Raw genomic sequence first — 17,792 nt, 5'->3', positions numbered from 1 at the left:
GAACATGTCCAGGTCGCATTTCATTACAAAATAATTTTTTTATTTACATTTTTTTATTTATTATTATTTTATTGTATTTTTAGAAAACGTCTCGATTACTTATGAAAGAGGTAACAGGGACGTTACGTCGATGTCACTGAAATATTGAGATCCCATACATTGGTGACTGACTGAAAGGGAATGAAGCTATTTTGGATCTATTTTCGATTTTTTTGAATTATAACAGTATGTTTATGCCAATTACGCAATATGTCTGGAGAGATGGAGTGGGGTCAGACATGATTTTTATTGAGTGTTGTTTTGCAGAAATCCTTTCTTTAAAGTGAATTTCTTTTTCTATAAATTGTATTTTAATTTTAATTGCCTGTATATTTAATACATAAGAAGCAAAATAAGAACGCCTGGAATGGATTGACATGCGTAACGAACCCACTGGCCTGTTTCCGCGGCCTTTGAGTAGGGCTGAAAGCGTCTTTCTTTTTAATACATTTTTTGAATGTCTTAATTACAGTAGGCCTTATAGATGGTTATGATATTTGTGGCTGCACTGGGGTCCGTCATTCCTAGGTTAAAGTTACGCCACTCAGGCGAATCATGAGCGGTCCATGGCACCTGCTACACATGGCTGTTAAGAACTATCGGCTACATCAATAAATTAGGCTAAAACAATTAATTAGTAATTGTAATTGTGGGGAAAATGTGCTTCAAACCTCATGGTACTTAATGGTTCAAAAATCCATAAAGTGAAATACTTTTTACACAATCCACTATATACTGAAAAAAGTTCATTGCATATACAAGAGGCTTTTCCTGTAAAGGCCCCATCATCAAAGAAACAAACAACCACAGACAGCTGTTTCACTTTCAGCTTAAGTTTACAGCATGTGACTATTCGCAGTTTGTGACCGTGTTGCATATATGGTCCAGACAAGTGACTTTTTGAAATCCATTGGTCAAATTGAGTAATGCGAGTGTGACGGAAAAATACCAGATTATTTGTCTTATGTGGGGTGCATGCAAACCTCATTTGAATGCAAGTCTGTATGATTTGCACATTTTCACACCTAGTCTTATTTCAACCCATCATGTTCACTCACACCATAAACAAATGACTTCCTCCTTTCCATTTGATTTGATTTGAGAATTACTTTGTATGATCTGTTAAGCCTGATTCACTTCCTCGTCGAGAAGGTGGTCAGGAGGTATGCAGTACATTTGTTTGGGGAAGTCAAGTGATGCAGTTTGCCTTTCTTACTCACCATTTTGGTTGCTTGCACAGCATTACCACATATTCCCAGCAGGGATGTGATGCCTTCATCCCAGTAACCGTGCGTGGAACAGGCCGTCAGGCAGGATCTTTCCACTGGGATTAATCAGGCTGGTATCAGTCCTTGAGGTGGTGATCTCATTGTCTGTACTGCCTCCACAGACCGTACACATTTCATCTATCAGCAGAATACAGTGTTAGATATGACAGTCCCACCCTCTCCAAGTATGTCATTAGGAATGGAGGGTGTTTGTGCGCTCATTTATCATGTTACACACCACTGTACACCAAAATCTATCCGGACACTAAACATATGACACGAGTCAGATAACCTATCAAAATTGTTAAAGGCACAGTTCATCTATTTACTCACCCTCATGCCAATCCAAACCTGTTTAACTGTTCTTTTTTCCATTGAAAGGGAATTTCGTAAGAATGGTTTGCCCACTTTTTTTTATTATGGAATAAAGGAGTGAAATTGTACTATTTGGAAAAGACCGCCGATATTCTTTGGAAAGAAAGTCATACTGGCTTGGAATGACATATGGATGACATAATCGTACAATAATTTTACTTTTATGAAACAAATTTACTGTTTTTCATTTCAATGTTTTTCTTTAATATTTTGTATTTCAGTCTAAGATATTCACATCTAAATTATTTATTTATATATAATATAATATATATAATAAATTTTAACTATTTATTTTTATATAAAACATTTTAAAAATTAGAAAAACATTTTATACTACACTGTTAACCCGAATCAGTTGGCAAAACTCAAAAAAAAAATTGAGGCAATCAGTTACATCAAAATGTTTATGCTAAGAAATGTAAAGTTTAAGTAAGCAGAACTTGCAGATTTTTATTTTGTACTCATACATTTTAATTGCTCTTAACTTCAAATATTTGAGTAAGCTAATTTGTTAATTTAAATTAAAATTATCAACTTAAATATTTTTAGTAGTGGGAACTTGGCTTTTTCAATAAATACTACCTTGCTAATTGGTACACTATGCTTTGATAGCATTAGCATAGCATAGCTGAATGAGTAACCCAGTTAAATTTAAGTTTGTTTAAATGAAAAGAAACAAGTTAATAAAACTAAAAACAATGAAACAATTCAGATTACTGTGCGTGTCAGTTTTGTGAACTCAAAAGAAAAAAAAGTTCTAAAATACTCATAAAAGTTAATTGGATTGAACTAATTTGTTTAATTTGAGTTGGCTCGACTCAAACCAATTAATTATTTGGGTTTAAATGTATTTTTAAATAAATACAGTATTTAAGATACAAATGGAGTAAAGGTATTTGAAATTCATGGACTGGAGGCAGATTCACAAAGTGCCACAAAAGACACCAAATTCCATTCCATTCAGATAAAGTACAAATATTTAAAAAATTTTAAACGCAAGGATTTTTTTGGTCAAAAATGACCAAAAAATACCAGAGGATTAAACAAAATGATTCCACTAGAGCACTGTAGTCTTTGACAGAATGAGAGGGCAGTTAAGAATCTCACTTCCCTTTAACTTCTGATACAAAGGCCATTTCATAAGTCTTTTTGCATCTGAGAACTGGTGCATTTCAGTGAAGGATTTTACCACTTGAATTTGGAAGTGCATGAACAAACACTATCTCTGTTGGTTTTGGTCATCTGCTTCGCACTGTCTCAGCTCATTCTGATAAAATATGTTGCCACTAATGCGTTAGGAAAGATTACAAGCACAATAACAATGTTGTCAGAGGCGGGGGAGTGTTCATTTTTGTGACTGAGTCTTTGTTTAGAGTGCGGGTGGCCTCGCTTGCTTCGGCCTCCCAAGAAATCTTGTGCACTTAATGCGGAATGAGAGCGAGCGAGCGGTCAGAAGTAGTATCCCAGTTGAATAAATATCTAACCCTAATGACCAAATGTGGGCCTATTTATTTTCAGACTTTGCTGTTTAAGTCAAACAAAAGTCGGACGGAGGGCTGTGAACTGCAACACAATGAGGGGAATTTCAAACTTCGTAATTTTGCGCGCATATTCGTGAACATTGAGTGTCAAGCTCAATTACATTCAAAACTATTCTAAATTACTACACATTTTGTAAATTCTTGTCCAATCTTCTCATGACTAAAATTCTAATATCATATTTGTTTGTAATAGGTGTTGAGTAGGCCTACACCACAGCAGTATGGTATTTCAAACCAAAAGTTTAAAATGTTTTTTATTCAGGGAAAGTTGTCACCTGTGTTTTATGTTTATACAATTTATACAATTAATAAACTACAATTAATGTTGGCAAAAACAATGTGTATGTTTCCTTTACTATTTTTATTGTTTTAGAGTATTTGTGCCGTTTAAACAAGACAGCTGAAAAGCCATTTAAAAAGAATAACATATTTTGAATACCAATATTAAATGTCCTTTTTTTACATTAGTTTTTTCCAGAAATATTTTTTTTCTGGAATCAGCTTTTTCGCATATATATTTGATCTCTTATTCTTTAAAATTAGGTGACTTTCTTGCCCATCCCCCCAAAATCAATTTTTATTTAGTTGAACTGGTTATATATTTACGAAAGCTTGTGAACCACAGGACAGATGGCTCATCTTCAGCAACAAAGAAGCCTTACAGAATGAATGTGTACAGAAAATGACAGAATGACATAAACCCCCATATGGCAAGCTGTTTTAATATTAATGTTTTTACTTTAAAGTAGTAGGCTATTTTTTTTAATTACTAGTAAGTATCCAATAACTAAATACATTTTACAAATGTATTTTTACTGGGTTAAAAACAACCCAGTTTGGGTCATTTTTGGCCACCCAGCGCTGGGTCAAAATGGACAAACCCAGCGTTCCGTTAAAGGGTTAGTTCACCCAAAAATGAAAATTATGTGATTAATTACTCTCCCTCATGTCTTTCCAAACCCCTAAGGCCCCGATCACACAGAATGCGTTTTTCAGGTTCGAAAACGCGAGGCGCACTGCCTTTTATTGATTTTTTCAATTTAGAAAATAGCAATGTGCTGCGTTTTTTTTTTTGTTGCTAAGAAACCCCCGAATCAGCTGTCCTGTCAGTATCATCAAGGTAATGGCCCGCCTCTCCATTCATTCGATTGGGCAATTAAAAAAAAACTGCGATGACGTTGGGCGCTTTTCCACTCAGAGTTAATTTTTTTTCAACTTCAGGCGCTCAGAGCGCTCCTTCTAAAACGAGAGGCGCAGCAGGTGGTTAAAACACGAGGCGCCCGGGGCCCATAAGCAGCGCGCATAACGCTCTCTGCCAACAGAAATCTATTCAAAAAAGGCGCCTCTCTCTGCAAAAACGCGTTCTGTGTGATCGGGTCTAAGACCTTCGTTCATCTTCGCAACACAAGTTAATAAATTTTTTATTTAATACTTATTGTGCACAAACTCCAATGCTGAACTCAGAAGTGCTGCACTGTGTTTTACAACGTGAACAACGTCAGAGACTGACATGGAAGAGAAGAAATTGTTGAATAAAGTAATTATTTTGGGGGGGGTTTTGCGCACAAAAAGTATTCTCGTCGCTTCATAGAATTAAGGTTGAACCATTGTAGTCACATGGACTATTTTAACGATGTCTTTACCTTTCTGGGCCTTGAAAGTGGTGGTAATGTTGCTGTCTATGGAGGGATCAGAGAGCTCTTGGATTTCATCAAAAATATCTTCATTTGTGTTCTGAGGATGAACAAAGGACTTATGGGTTTGGAAAAACATGAGGGTGAGTAATTAATGACAATTTTAATTTTTGGGTGAACTAATCCTTTAGGTTAAATGTTTTAACCAAACATGGTGGGTTGTCTTAAAGGGTTAATTCAGTGATTAAGCATTAAGCTTTGTATTTAAACTGGGTCTTTTATGCAGTAGAAATGTGAAATTATTTTTGAATTTGGTGCCTTCTAGACTGAGAAAAGGCAGAAAATGTATTTTTGTCTCATGTGGATGAAAGACAACAACTCCCAGAATGCACTTGCTTCGCTGCCCTACGAGACCACTCCGTACACCGTCGTTTTGATCTTCAAAGTAATACAATAATTTTGTTCGATAAGAGAATAAACACTACAATTAAAAACTGAATAAAGCCTTTTCAATAAAGTGTGAGTGAGCCGAGCGAAAGTAACGGCACAGACGCAGCAGTGTCAGATTTCATTCATCAAGAAGAGCAGAGCTAAGGTAACGTTAAGCGCCAGTCTGGCACGTTTTCAGAACGCATATGGAAGCTAAACTATACCAGGAATTCATTGAAAAGTTGAAACACTCACTTGGCTCTGCATCGCACCGTCATGATCTTCCGTGCGGCCATCTGTGTCCTATATTCTGTGCGTGAGAGATCTCTCCCCTATGGGCGGGTTGATAACATGCGGAACAGCTCCATCTAGTGGCTGTAGTCTTTAGCCTCTGGCCAAAAAAATCCTCCGATGACGCAAAATGACGATATTTGCGTCATCTGAGGATTTTTTCCAGAAATAAAATGCATAATTCTCTCGTCCCAGGGGGATATGAGGGGGGAAATACCATAATTTGAATATACTACAGGGTTTCTACTGATACAAAGCCTAATGCTAAATCACTGAAGTTACCCTTTAACTAAAAAAATTTAAATACTACCTTTGCTGAGTTAAATTTAACCTAAAATTGGTTGGAAGGTTGGAAATAAAAAAAATACATGCAGAATTACTACAGTAGGAACACAGGCAACAGTATTATTCAAAAGGTGAACATTTATTAATAAGTACAAACTGGATAAAAAGAGTGAAAACAGTGTTTACATGTAGGCCTTTGTGCAGAAAAGAATGAAAAACTCAACAGATAGCTTATAAAGTTAAACAAAATTGCTGTCAAAATTGTTAATATTTAAAAACTTACGTTTAAGAACAAATTTTCTGTATTTTTTTCTCCCAACAAACACACTATATCCAAAAGCATCAGGCTGAGTGCAGTTCTAGCCAAGAAACAAACTGACTTAAAGCCTAGGCTAATAAACACAGAACATTTTGAATCAACTATGCATTGTAGGTTAGAAGACACCATTCATGATTGAATTGCATCCTTAACATTAAATAGTTCGTTTTAAGAAATCATTGTTAAAATGGTTTGCCATATTCCTCTTTTTCTCCATTTTGCGCGAGAGAGGGGAAGTGCGCGCTCCCTATCAAACAGAAACGCGCATCCGTTCGCCTCCCCATTGACGTCACTCCGGTATCACATGAACGAGCCCGGACCAATCCACACACAGCCCTATCGAAGCACTCGGTTCCTCCACCGCGATAGGGAGGAAAAAAAAGACAGAAAAGGGAACCATGACTTCGAGCATCTGAAGAACAAATAAAATACGGAGACTTGAACACATTGTGGATCTTGTACCTGGTTATTGTTTCATATTTGGAGCGGGAAGACTGGAATAATATGCAGTGGAGAGAGGCGGAGTGGATACGGCAATGGCCCGAACATATTGAATAGCTTGCGACGCGCAAAGGAAAGACATTACTTTATCGAACCTTCCTCATCTTGACGGGCTTGTTTAATGGCTTCAGTCCTCGCCGCCACCGACCCTTGTCTTTTCCGTACCACTGTTGAGGTCGAATCACGGTGGATCGCGTGAACCTCTATATGCCAAACACGGGAACAACCATTATTCGGCCTCGAAATCAAAAGACAGCCACCTGATCTGATCCAACGCCGTCGATTTTCGCTGAGGGGAAACATGGATTTTAACGGGAGCGGTGGGGGAAATGAGCTGCACAACAATCAGTTTTATCCGTTCGAAGAGAGTAAGCCTCTACTGGGGGAAATGTCCGCACAGCAGCCGCCGCCGGAGGGGAATAATAATCACAAAGCGGGGCCCTGCAGCAAGAGGAGCCTTTTACACAGCAGCAGCGGCATGAGATACAAATTGCTCCAGGAGGGGGACATCCAGGTGTGCGTGGTCAAACATCCTCGGACCTTCCTCAGTAAGATCCTCACCTCCAAATTTTTACGGAGGTGGGAGCCGCACCACCTCACCTTGACGGACAGCAGCCTGGTCTCTGCCACGGTAAGAACCGCTCTGCAGGGGTCGCTTTTGAATGGCCATATTTGAAACCGTTTCATATCGAGCAAAATATTGTATACATGCTCTACTACATATATAAAGCTAAAGTAGTGAACCAAATATTGTACTTGTATAATGGCAACTCTGAGAATGGCTGAAGAGCAGTCTTAAGCCAAAATACAGTTTTATGGTAGCCTACAGTTTACTACCTCAGTACAACAATACAAAACTTGAATTCAAATAAAATAAATACATTTTGTCAAATTAAATTCCTGAATAATCCTGATGGGTTTGCTGGTTTGTTACTCCCACTGCCCTCTACATTTAGAGATGGAAGATGTCTTTAAAAAAGAAAAATAAGTTTTTTTTGTCTACATACATTTTCATTTATGAATGACATACCCGGAACCAATATTACATTAACAAATAACTACTATCCAAATAAAATGCTAAAGACAACGTAGTTTCTATAAAGTCTAGATCGTTTAGGAAAAGTTTTACTCGAATTAATGAAACATATCTTCGAAAAATGTATCTTATCCAGCGGATGTATTTCGAAATAGATATGGAAACACCGTGACGTCATAATAACAACTATTTAACAGCTTCAGCTTCCTCTTCGTCGTTTCCCTTTTTCCGGGTTTTATATTATGATTTATCTTTTAATGGGGGGTCATTCCATGACATTTGTGCCTATTTAATTTGAAAAGATTGTTTTTAAAGTAAACATCTTTCTGAAAAGTAAGGATCAGTAGTTGCATTGCACCACCTCAAGCTAAATCTTAACAATTGAAAATATTTATGGGTCATGAGGTATTTTAGAAATATAAGGTGTGTTTAGAATGAAAATGAAAGATTTTACAGATTTCAAGTTTTCAATAATCTGTTATTGAAAGGATGATGAAATCATGACTGTGTTTGTTTATTTCAGTAATTCTACATCATTTCATGTAGGGGTGTTTTGAGGCTAACATGGTTGACGCACACATTTTTATTCCAATCAAAATTCCCATGTTTGCTAATATCAAGAAGAAGGTTGGTTGGCTATAAAAACAAACAGTATAAGTTGGTGGCAGCTTTTCACTGTGAATGTCATGCATGTTAAAATTTAAGTAGTTTAACAAATTCCATGATCGGAGTCCAGTGTATTGGAGAATAAATCATAAATAAATACGTAATTCAGATGTTCACAATAGGTTTGACCCCCCGCCCAGACTCTGAGCCACTCTTCAGAATAACTTTATTACAATGTTCATGGACCTAGAGGAGATGTTTGATCCTTCTTGAAGGATTTGGAGCTACTATGTCCTATATGCAGTCATGATTTTTTTTTTATATAGGTCAGCGAAGTTACTAATTTAATATGCTCCTCTGCATCGCACGAGTTGGTCAGTTTTGCCAGATAAAGCGGTGATGGGATACCTTAAATTTGAATTATTGTCAGTGGAGAATGATTCTTCTTCGTTTTATTTTTCTTGCTGATGTTTATTCGCTTCTCTGCAGTTCTTAAGCCTCATGATCCGATGCTTAGATATTTGAAAACATAACTGCATACATCTTAATTGCTGCTCAAGAGGCCTGTACATGGAAAAGTAGTGTCACGGTCACAATGGATTCGCCCACCTGGGAGACTTCTGGGAATCCACTCGATGGCATTTTTTTTTTTTAAGCGAAAACATAAGAAATTGCGCAGACAGTGATGTTAGGCTGCCTGTGGAGAGGACAGTCGTTTTTTTTTTACCCTCTGCCTGTTCCAGATGAGTAGCCTAAATCGTATCTCAGATGTGCCAGTGAAGTCTTCTAGAGTCTCTTGGTTCAGGACATCCTTGACAGTCTGCTCATGGAGCCATCACCAAATGGCTTATTAAATTAAAGGTTTAAATTTTACAGCTATATTTCATCGTTCTGATGTGATCGAATTAGCCGTTGACTTCTTTCCTGAAATGAATGCTTCAGAATGAATTAGATTGCTTGTTTAACAACGGTCTGACTGTCGGATGAAGCTCAGCCGCTGACACCGAGAGGCCCTTGGGATTTCTGAGGCTAGCTGAGATTAACCCAAGCCAAACACAGACCGTATGTTTATGTTTGCAACTATATAGAGTCATTTTGCAGCGGTTTATGTCATTTGAAAGTGTTAGGCGCTTTTTGTACTTTGACAGTCCTGTCACTCAATATTGGTTTTCTCTTCAAGGTCTCTAATAGATGTTTAGCTAGTGACCCGTGTTCAGTTGACCGTAGCTAATGGAGGTAGTTGTCTGTGGCTAATGTTCTCTTTTGGCAAAGACTAGCCTGTTTGTGATTCTAGTGTGCATCGAACCATTGTGCTTCAGAAAGAGGTCAGTATATCAACAGAAAGGCCTTCTTGTTGATGTTAAGCATATAAATTGTTCGATTTTTGATGCTTTGGTTTCCTCACCTGATGTTTATCCTGCGCAAACCGTGCCAGGGTTATGTTGAAATTACATTATCTCACTCAGATGTTCTAAAAATATTTGACGCCTGATTGATGATAAATGCATAATTTTCCCTGAAGATGGTGACTTTTTTCCACGATTTTCTCAAGTACTTGTGTGTTAAGCGAAAACTAAACATTTGGCATTTTGATAGCTCATTTTCGATAAGTGTAGTCAGCTCTGGAAAATGATCTCACTAGAAGATATGAAAGATGTGACTCACCCCCGTCTCTAAGCTCTCAGAGTCAAAATCATATTTGCGTAACAGCGAGCCATTATAAATACTTCCTGTCACTCACACATTTGTTAAAAAGACATCAAAAGCCCTACCTCTAAAGGCTCATTTATGCCTATAGCCTCAAGCACACCATTTTGTTTGTGTTGCAGGGTATAGTTGCTGTTCAAGTTAGATCCTGTTAATTCGATGAAGTACCAGATGAGACAACAGCCCGTATACACCATAACACGTCCTTTGTATAAACATGGCACAGCTAGGTGAGAGCAGCATGACTGTTTTTAGTTGCCGTGTTTTGCCATTTTGTGATCCGGGTGGTTGCTGAACACATGAATACTGTACATTTGAAATGCTATTCTGGTTGTCTTAGTTTAGCTTGAGGACATAACAAAGCAACTCTGTACAGTACGGTTCACGTCTGAAGAGTCACCGCATTTTGAGCAACGCTGATGACTAAAGCTGAACAAGTCTGGTTGTGATGAGTTCGGCTAAATATGATCAGGTCAGGGAAAAAAAAAAACAGGTTACACTTATAACAAACCATTTTAACGGGACTGTGGGGCTTTCTGCTGTAAACAAATAGAGCTACGGTGATGACTGGGCACATAAACTATTGTGGCTCCCTGAGATCCCCTCGGCTACCATCCAAATATGCTCTGTAATTGAGATGTAGGAGCTGGCTTTGTTTTTGTAGCACAGAAAAGCCATTAGGAGGACATTTTCAAACACTGGCAGGGTTTCAGATTAATTGTTTTGCATGAACTGGGTTGTTTGTGTCTTGATATTGTTGCGATTTTTCATTATTGTTGCTGTAAGGATGGATGGAACCGGTTGGTTGATGTTGTTGCATTTCATAGAGATGATTTAAAAGTACAATATCTTCAAACGAAACACACAGCGGAGCCATGTTGATGAAATGTTTTGGAGATATTTTCATTTGAGAGTGCCAGAGGAAATGTATAGGGCTTTGTCTGTGGAACGGGACGCATGATATTGGAAAAAAACTGACGCTGCGATATTTTGTTTTTCTGCGATTATATATTGCGATATGAAAACAATTTCACTAAATTATTTGAAAAGCTCATGCTCAAGCTCACGTAATCATGCTAGGATGATTGGGGTGATTTTGAAGGGGAGTGCATCTGCATGGAAAATAATAAACAAATTGCAAGCATAGATAATACAATAGAACAAAAACATAAATGAAATGAGCTGTGCTTTGTTTTTCAGGCAAATCTAACAGTATTCAGCTCCAGAAAATGAATAAACAAATGTAAAATGACATATAATGACTGTATAATATAAATATAATTAATGCATACAGTTTATCTATTTAAAGCTACAAAAGTGAGGAAAGTCTCTTTCTCTTTTGTTGTTAAACAGCTGCGGGTATATTAGGCTGCTGTCACTTTAAGACGAATGCACTGCACAGAGACAATATAATGATACGCGACTGTTTTCTTTCTCAATTGTTTACAACACATAACCGACTGTGTTTACGAGGGTACTCACTGAGACGCGCATTTTGACGTAATTTTGCGTGCATGTGTCTGTTCAAGCTCAAAAAGAAGAGGAAGGCTGCTTTCAAACACTTAGGCAGCTGACTTGTTGCCTTGCTGCCTCACAAAAATGATTTCGGACCGACTTCTGAGTCAGTGTACCGGTTTAATGATATACAGCAAAATAGACCGAACTAAGCGAATATTTAATTACTATAATAGTATTTTTTTTGCTAGAAATTACATCAGAAGTGGAAAATGTTGGTCAAAAACGTACATTTACACACAAACTGACCACCAACCACAGGTCTGTGTTTTATTGGTTGTTGTCTCCGCGCAGCATTATTTTGTGGCTCTTTGCAAACCTGTATTAAAGGGATGGTTCACCCAAAAATGAAAATTAGCCCATGATTTACTCACCCTCAAGCCCTCCTAGGTGTGTATGACATTCTTCTTTCAGACGAACACAATCAGAGGTATATTAAAGGGTTAGTTCACCCAAAAATTAAAATTCTGTCATTAATTACTTGCCCTCATGTCGTTCGACACTAGTGCTGGGCGGTATGACCGAAAATGTATATCACGGTATTTTTATAAATTATATCGGTTTCACGGTATATGACGGTATTTTTTTCCCCTATGCATGACCGGGTGTTAACCACATTTTCTACTGATTGAGAGAGTAAATACTGCAGTAGATTGACTAGAATGCCCTGTTTTACTGTCATTAGGGGTGAATATTGTAGAAAAACTCCACACTAGAGTTAATACAGGTTTGCAAAGCCCCACAAAATTATGCTATGGAGAGACAATAAAACATAGACCTGCAACACACTCATTACAGGCACATGAATATTAAAATATGACCACGGATAGAAAAAAAAACAGAGTTGAGGGCACCTTAAGCATTTTAAAAATCTAACCCTATATAACAACAAACTGACAAAACGAGGGAGAAACGCGGATATTTGCAATACATTTAAGAGCACTCTCTGAACAAATGACACACATCAGTTTAACAGAAAGAATAAAGCAGTTACTTTTTTGCCCATTCTTCTTTGAATTGTCAGTTTATTTATTAACTTGCATCATTCATTGTCTTTTGTATAGCAGAATAATCGATCGTGTCATAGTGGTCGTGATCATATGGTTCAGTGTAGCCAAATCAGTGCACATTTAATTTGAAGAAGATGTGATGAAATATGTGCGCATACACGCTTCTGGTACTTGTTCAGAGCACTAGAGTATATGAAATATGTCCATTAAAAACTTAAACGCGCTCGCACCGGTCAATATATGTGCAATATGATCCATGAGGAGAACGCTGTTAATCTCATCACGGCGCTCCGCGCAGAAACTGCTCTCTCGCGCGCGCCACGTGTAGTTTCTCCGCTATAATCAAGGGCTGAATCAGAAATAGCCCCCTATAACTTCAAATAGGGCATTATTTGGAGGGGACAGCGCTTTGTAGTAGTGTCCGAAACCATTGGACGTTATTGAGTGCACTCAGTCTATCCCACATCACACCGCAATAACGAGTGTACAGCCGATGTACACACAACGGTTGTCCGACTTCACGCACTCGTTTTCATTCACTCCTTCAAATAATGTGATAACGTAGGGAATAGTGAACGAGGGTATAGGGGTTTCAGATTCGGATTCAGCCATAGGCTTTAGATGCGATCTCAGCTGTGTTCTGACTGCTCTCACCAGTACAGTGCAACAGTGAAATCGGTCCCCTCTCAAACAATGACGCGCTGCGCCCCGTTCCGAACGTTGTTTAGCGACATATACCGGTATTGCGGTATCATCAAAATTCATATCATAACAAAAATAAATACCGGTATTCGGTATGAACCGGTATACCGCCCAGCACTATTCGACACCCGTAAGACCTCCGTTCATCTTCGGAACACAAATGAAGACATTTTAGTTGAAATCTGATTGCTCTGAAAGGCCTCCATTGGCACAATGCACGGTTCACTCTCAAGACCCTTAAAAGGTACTAAAGACGTCGTTACAAAGTCCATCTCACTACAGTGGTTCTACAATAACTTTATGAATCGGCGAGAATAGTTTTTGTGCGCAAAAAAACCCAAAATAACGACTTATATAGTGATGACGATTTCAAAACACGGCCTCATGAAGCTTCGAAGCGTTATGAATCAGTGAGTCGAATCATGATTTGGATTGCGTGTCAAACCGCCAAACTGCTGAAATTTGGCGATCCAAACTGCTCATTCGACTCACTGATTCATAACGCTTCGAAGCTTCATGAGGCCGTGTTTTGAAATTGTCATCACTATATAAGTCGTTATTTAGGGTTTTTTGCTCACAAAAACTATTCTCGCCGATTCATAAAGTTATTTTAGAACCACTGTAGTGGTATGGACTTTGTAATGACGTCTTTAGTACCTTTTAAGGGTCTTGAGAGTGAACCGTGCATTGTGCCAATGGAGGCCTTTCAGAGCCATCAGATTTCAACTAAAATATCTTCATTTGTGTTCCGAAGACGAACGGAGGTCTTACGGGTGTCGAACGACATGAGGGTAAGTAATTAATGACAGAATTTTAATTTTTGGGTGAACTAACCCTTTAAAGAATGTCCTGGCTCTTCCAAGCTTTATAATGGCAGTGAATGTTGCTCTGTTTTTAGTCCATAAAAGTGCATCTATATCCATCATAACTGCTCCATAGGCTCTGGGGGGTTAATAAAGGCCTTCTGAAGCGAAGTGATGCGTTTGTGTAAGGAAAATATCCACATTTAAAACTTTATAAAGTAAAATGTCTAACTTCCGGCGGACCGTCCTCTTACGGAAAAAGTGTAGCGCCCGCGCCTCTCACAGTTCAAAATGCTTACGCTACGTCTGACGTCATTGCACACCAGTTACACCCGTCAGACGTAGCGTAAACATTTTGAACTGTGATACTTTTTCTGTAAGTTGAATACGGAAGGCGATCGACCGCAAGCTAGATAATTTACTTTATAAAGTTTTAAATATGGATATTTTTCCTACACAAACGCATCGATTCGCTTCAGAAGGCCTTTATTAACCCCCTGGAGCCGTGGGGAGCAGCTATGATGGATATGGATGCACTTTTATGGACTTCAAAAACAGAGCAACATTCACTGCAATTATAATGCTTGGAAGAGCCAGGACTTTTTTTTTTATAACTCTGATTATGGTGTTCATCTGAACGAAGAATGTCGTATACACCTAGGATGGCTTGAGGGTGAGTTTCTAGATGGATTCTAGTGTGGAATTTTTCTACAACTTTCACTCATCATGACAGTAAAATAGGGCATTCTAAGTCAATCTACTGCAGTATTTCTCAATCAAACTTTCTCAATCAGTAGAAAATGCAGTTAACACCCTGTCATGCATGTGGGGAAAATACTGTCATATACCGTGAAAATAATTTTTAAAAATACTGTAATGTAAATTTTTGGTCATACTGCCCAGCACTACCGCAGTGCTTAAATGTAGGGATGCACCGGTTGACCGGCCACAAATCGGAACCGGACGGTTTTTGATTCTAGCACGCGATCGGCAACCGACCGGTTTTCTTTGTATTTTTCTGCCGATTTTTCCGGAAGTGCGCCCGCCTGCACATACGCCTATATTGCAATCATTTGCGAACATGTCACTTGTGTGTTACAAACGGAAACTGAAGAACTGAGGGAAGAGACGAGATACGCTGAAGGGAATGAAGAGCCGCTTTCCTGCGCGAGCTTGCCTCTCCGCACCCTGCACAAGCGTAGATAGTGAGCGTTTGTTCAGCTCAGTTTCTCACGTGTCGGATCGGATGAGAACGAAACAGACTAACTTGTGACAAAGCCGTATACTTCTTTTTGTAGCCTAAAGAAGAACATGCCTGCACTTTTGAAATGAAATTCTATCAGTTCTGTAGCCTATAGAATGATCATTTTTATTTTACCTTAAAATTACATTGACCTAATTTGATTTAAAAAGCACCTGCTGTAGCATCTTAGTTTTTTTCGTTGTACTAAACATTATTTGAATTAAAATTTTGGAACAATTATATACTAGGGATGCACCGAAATGAAAATTCTTGGCCGAAACCGAAAACCGAAAAAGAGGAAACCAAGGCCGAAAACCGAAAACCGAAACACCGAAATAAATTATGCCAATTATTAGTACCATTGCATTTATGGCTATGACTGTTTACTAACTTTACTAAAATCAAGGCATTGTAATTGCATAAATTAATATTAAAGTTTCAAAGAATAAATCAATTACAAATTATGCCAATATTTATTTAGCACATTGCAACAATGCACAGTATAAAATAAAATTCAAACTAAAATGTTTAACTTGACCCCACTCATTTGTGCATTAAATAATAATGTACAGGCCTACAGAAAGGTTTTAAAATTAAAAGTTCTCTCATAAAAACAAAGTACATTTAGGTCTAGTGCATTTAAAATTTTTCTCTGTAGGACTACTACAAGAAAGTGCGTTCTGAACAAGTGAAACTGCTTAAAGATAAAACAATTTTCTCTGTAGGCCTTCAACATAATAGTGTATCAAAGCAAAGACTGCCATAGCCCATATGTTAACTGTAGAATAGGGGTGTAGCGACACACAAAACTGACGGTTCAGGACAACAGTTTTACAAAATGACTTTATTTATTTTTATTGGTTTACTGAAAAAAAAAGTATCTGTCCTTAAATGAATTAAATTATAACTAAAAGTGTATTGAAGATATTGCTGTAAACTATATGGGGAGCCCTTACTTGCACATTAATATTAAAGGTTAACAACAGAGCCCAAACTATTAGCCGTAATTCAGTTGCTATTTATTTTTAGGTCTAATAATAATCAACACTCAAATAACATAGTACGCAAACATGTAAACTTCACATAAGGCAGTTTTTGCAATAACTAATAATCTAATAATAAAATAGTTTTTTCTCCAATTCGTTGTTGAAATATAATCATTTATACACAGTGTCTGTCATTTTCATGAAAGGTTTATTTAAACATACAGGAGATAATCAAGATCTCATTAACAGGTTAAGTAGAATATAATGAATATAACGGCTAATATAGGTCATATATTTAGTGAAAGAGTTGATTTACTCTAGTGAATAAAATTCTGTGGACACTGAATGACTGCCTGAGGTAAATGTGATGCTAAAGTTACATGACATTGTTTAGGCTAGTTTACAAGCAGTTATATTGACGTCTTTTCGCTGCTGAAACACTGATTCAGCGATTACACCACATATGATACGTGACAGTAAGTGTTAATGTATCCTCAACATACCTTAGATGTTTATTCTTAAGGAAGAGATGATCGATCGCGCTCACAGATATTCGCGTTCACGCGCGCGCGCCGCGGCTTGAACTGTGATGTGATCAGTGATGCCACATTAAAGAGCGTCAAAACGCCATTTATCGTTTGAATTTCGTGATACATGTTGATCGATGTTTGTGTGGGAACTCACAGTGAAGTCTGGTCATCTTCTCATCGAGAACATGAGCTCTGGCTGTCAGTGCTTATGCATGGAGCTGACGTGGGTGTTTCTCAAATATACTGCTTCAGACAAGCACGTGCAGGTCGCGGTTTCTGTTTGCGTCATCACAACATTTCGGCCGTGTTGTTTCGGTGATAAAAGTCTTTCGGCCGAAAACCGAAAATGCACTTTTGGGCCATTTTCGGCTGAAAATTTTCGGTGGCCGAATATTCGGTGCATCCCTATTATATACTTTGGTTTTATTTAATTTTACTGGTAAAGACTTGTTTTCTTTGCACTGAATTTAAAAACAAATGCTGATTTAAGTTACATCTTTGTTTGGATTGCAGAATATGCAGTTGTTGCCTTTAATTTCACCTTTCAGCCTTTTAATTTCCGATTCAATTTCCCGTTAATTTCAGATTGCGGACTTGTTTTCATTAGCCAAAAGCCAATTTGGCCTGTTAAATACCAAATAAACATCTTGTTAATGTATACTTTCATTCTTTTATTGTGTAAAAAAAATAAATAATCGGAATCGGCCAGTTTTCTTGAAAAAAATCGGTATCGTAATCGGCCATGTAAAATCATGATCGGTGCATCACTACTTAAATGCATGCAAACAATAAGCTTTCATGAACGCACAGCAACGTCACATGAGCTTAACCGCGATAGAGACAATATCCCAAAATCTCTACCAGTTAAATGTGTCTACCGGTATATCGCCCATCCATACATCTATGCTGCCTTCAAAAACCCATAAGATTAAGTTATCTCAGGAGACAGGAAGTGAAGCTAACATTGGATTC

The 17,792-nt window shown here is 37.8% G+C and overlaps 1 protein-coding gene across 1 annotated transcript in view; it reads left to right on the top strand.

Annotated features, from left to right (window-relative positions):
* Positions 1-6,466: 6,466 nt before the first annotated feature.
* Positions 6,467-17,792, top strand: part of cmip (c-Maf inducing protein) — a 53,643-nt gene continuing 42,317 nt past the window's right edge. The window contains exon 1 of the mRNA XM_079825535.1: positions 6,467-7,313. Within this exon, the coding sequence (XP_079681661.1) occupies positions 6,984-7,313 (330 nt within the window). The 5' untranslated portion in view covers positions 6,467-6,983. The remainder of the gene's footprint in view (positions 7,314-17,792) is intronic.

The sequence above is a fragment of the Gobio gobio genome (genome assembly GCF_949357685.1).
Source record: "Gobio gobio genome assembly, chromosome: 9".
NCBI classification, from domain to species: domain Eukaryota; kingdom Metazoa; phylum Chordata; class Actinopteri; order Cypriniformes; family Gobionidae; genus Gobio; species Gobio gobio.
The sequence above is the reverse complement of the archived record's forward strand: the minus strand, read 5'-3'. Positions and strand labels throughout refer to the sequence as shown.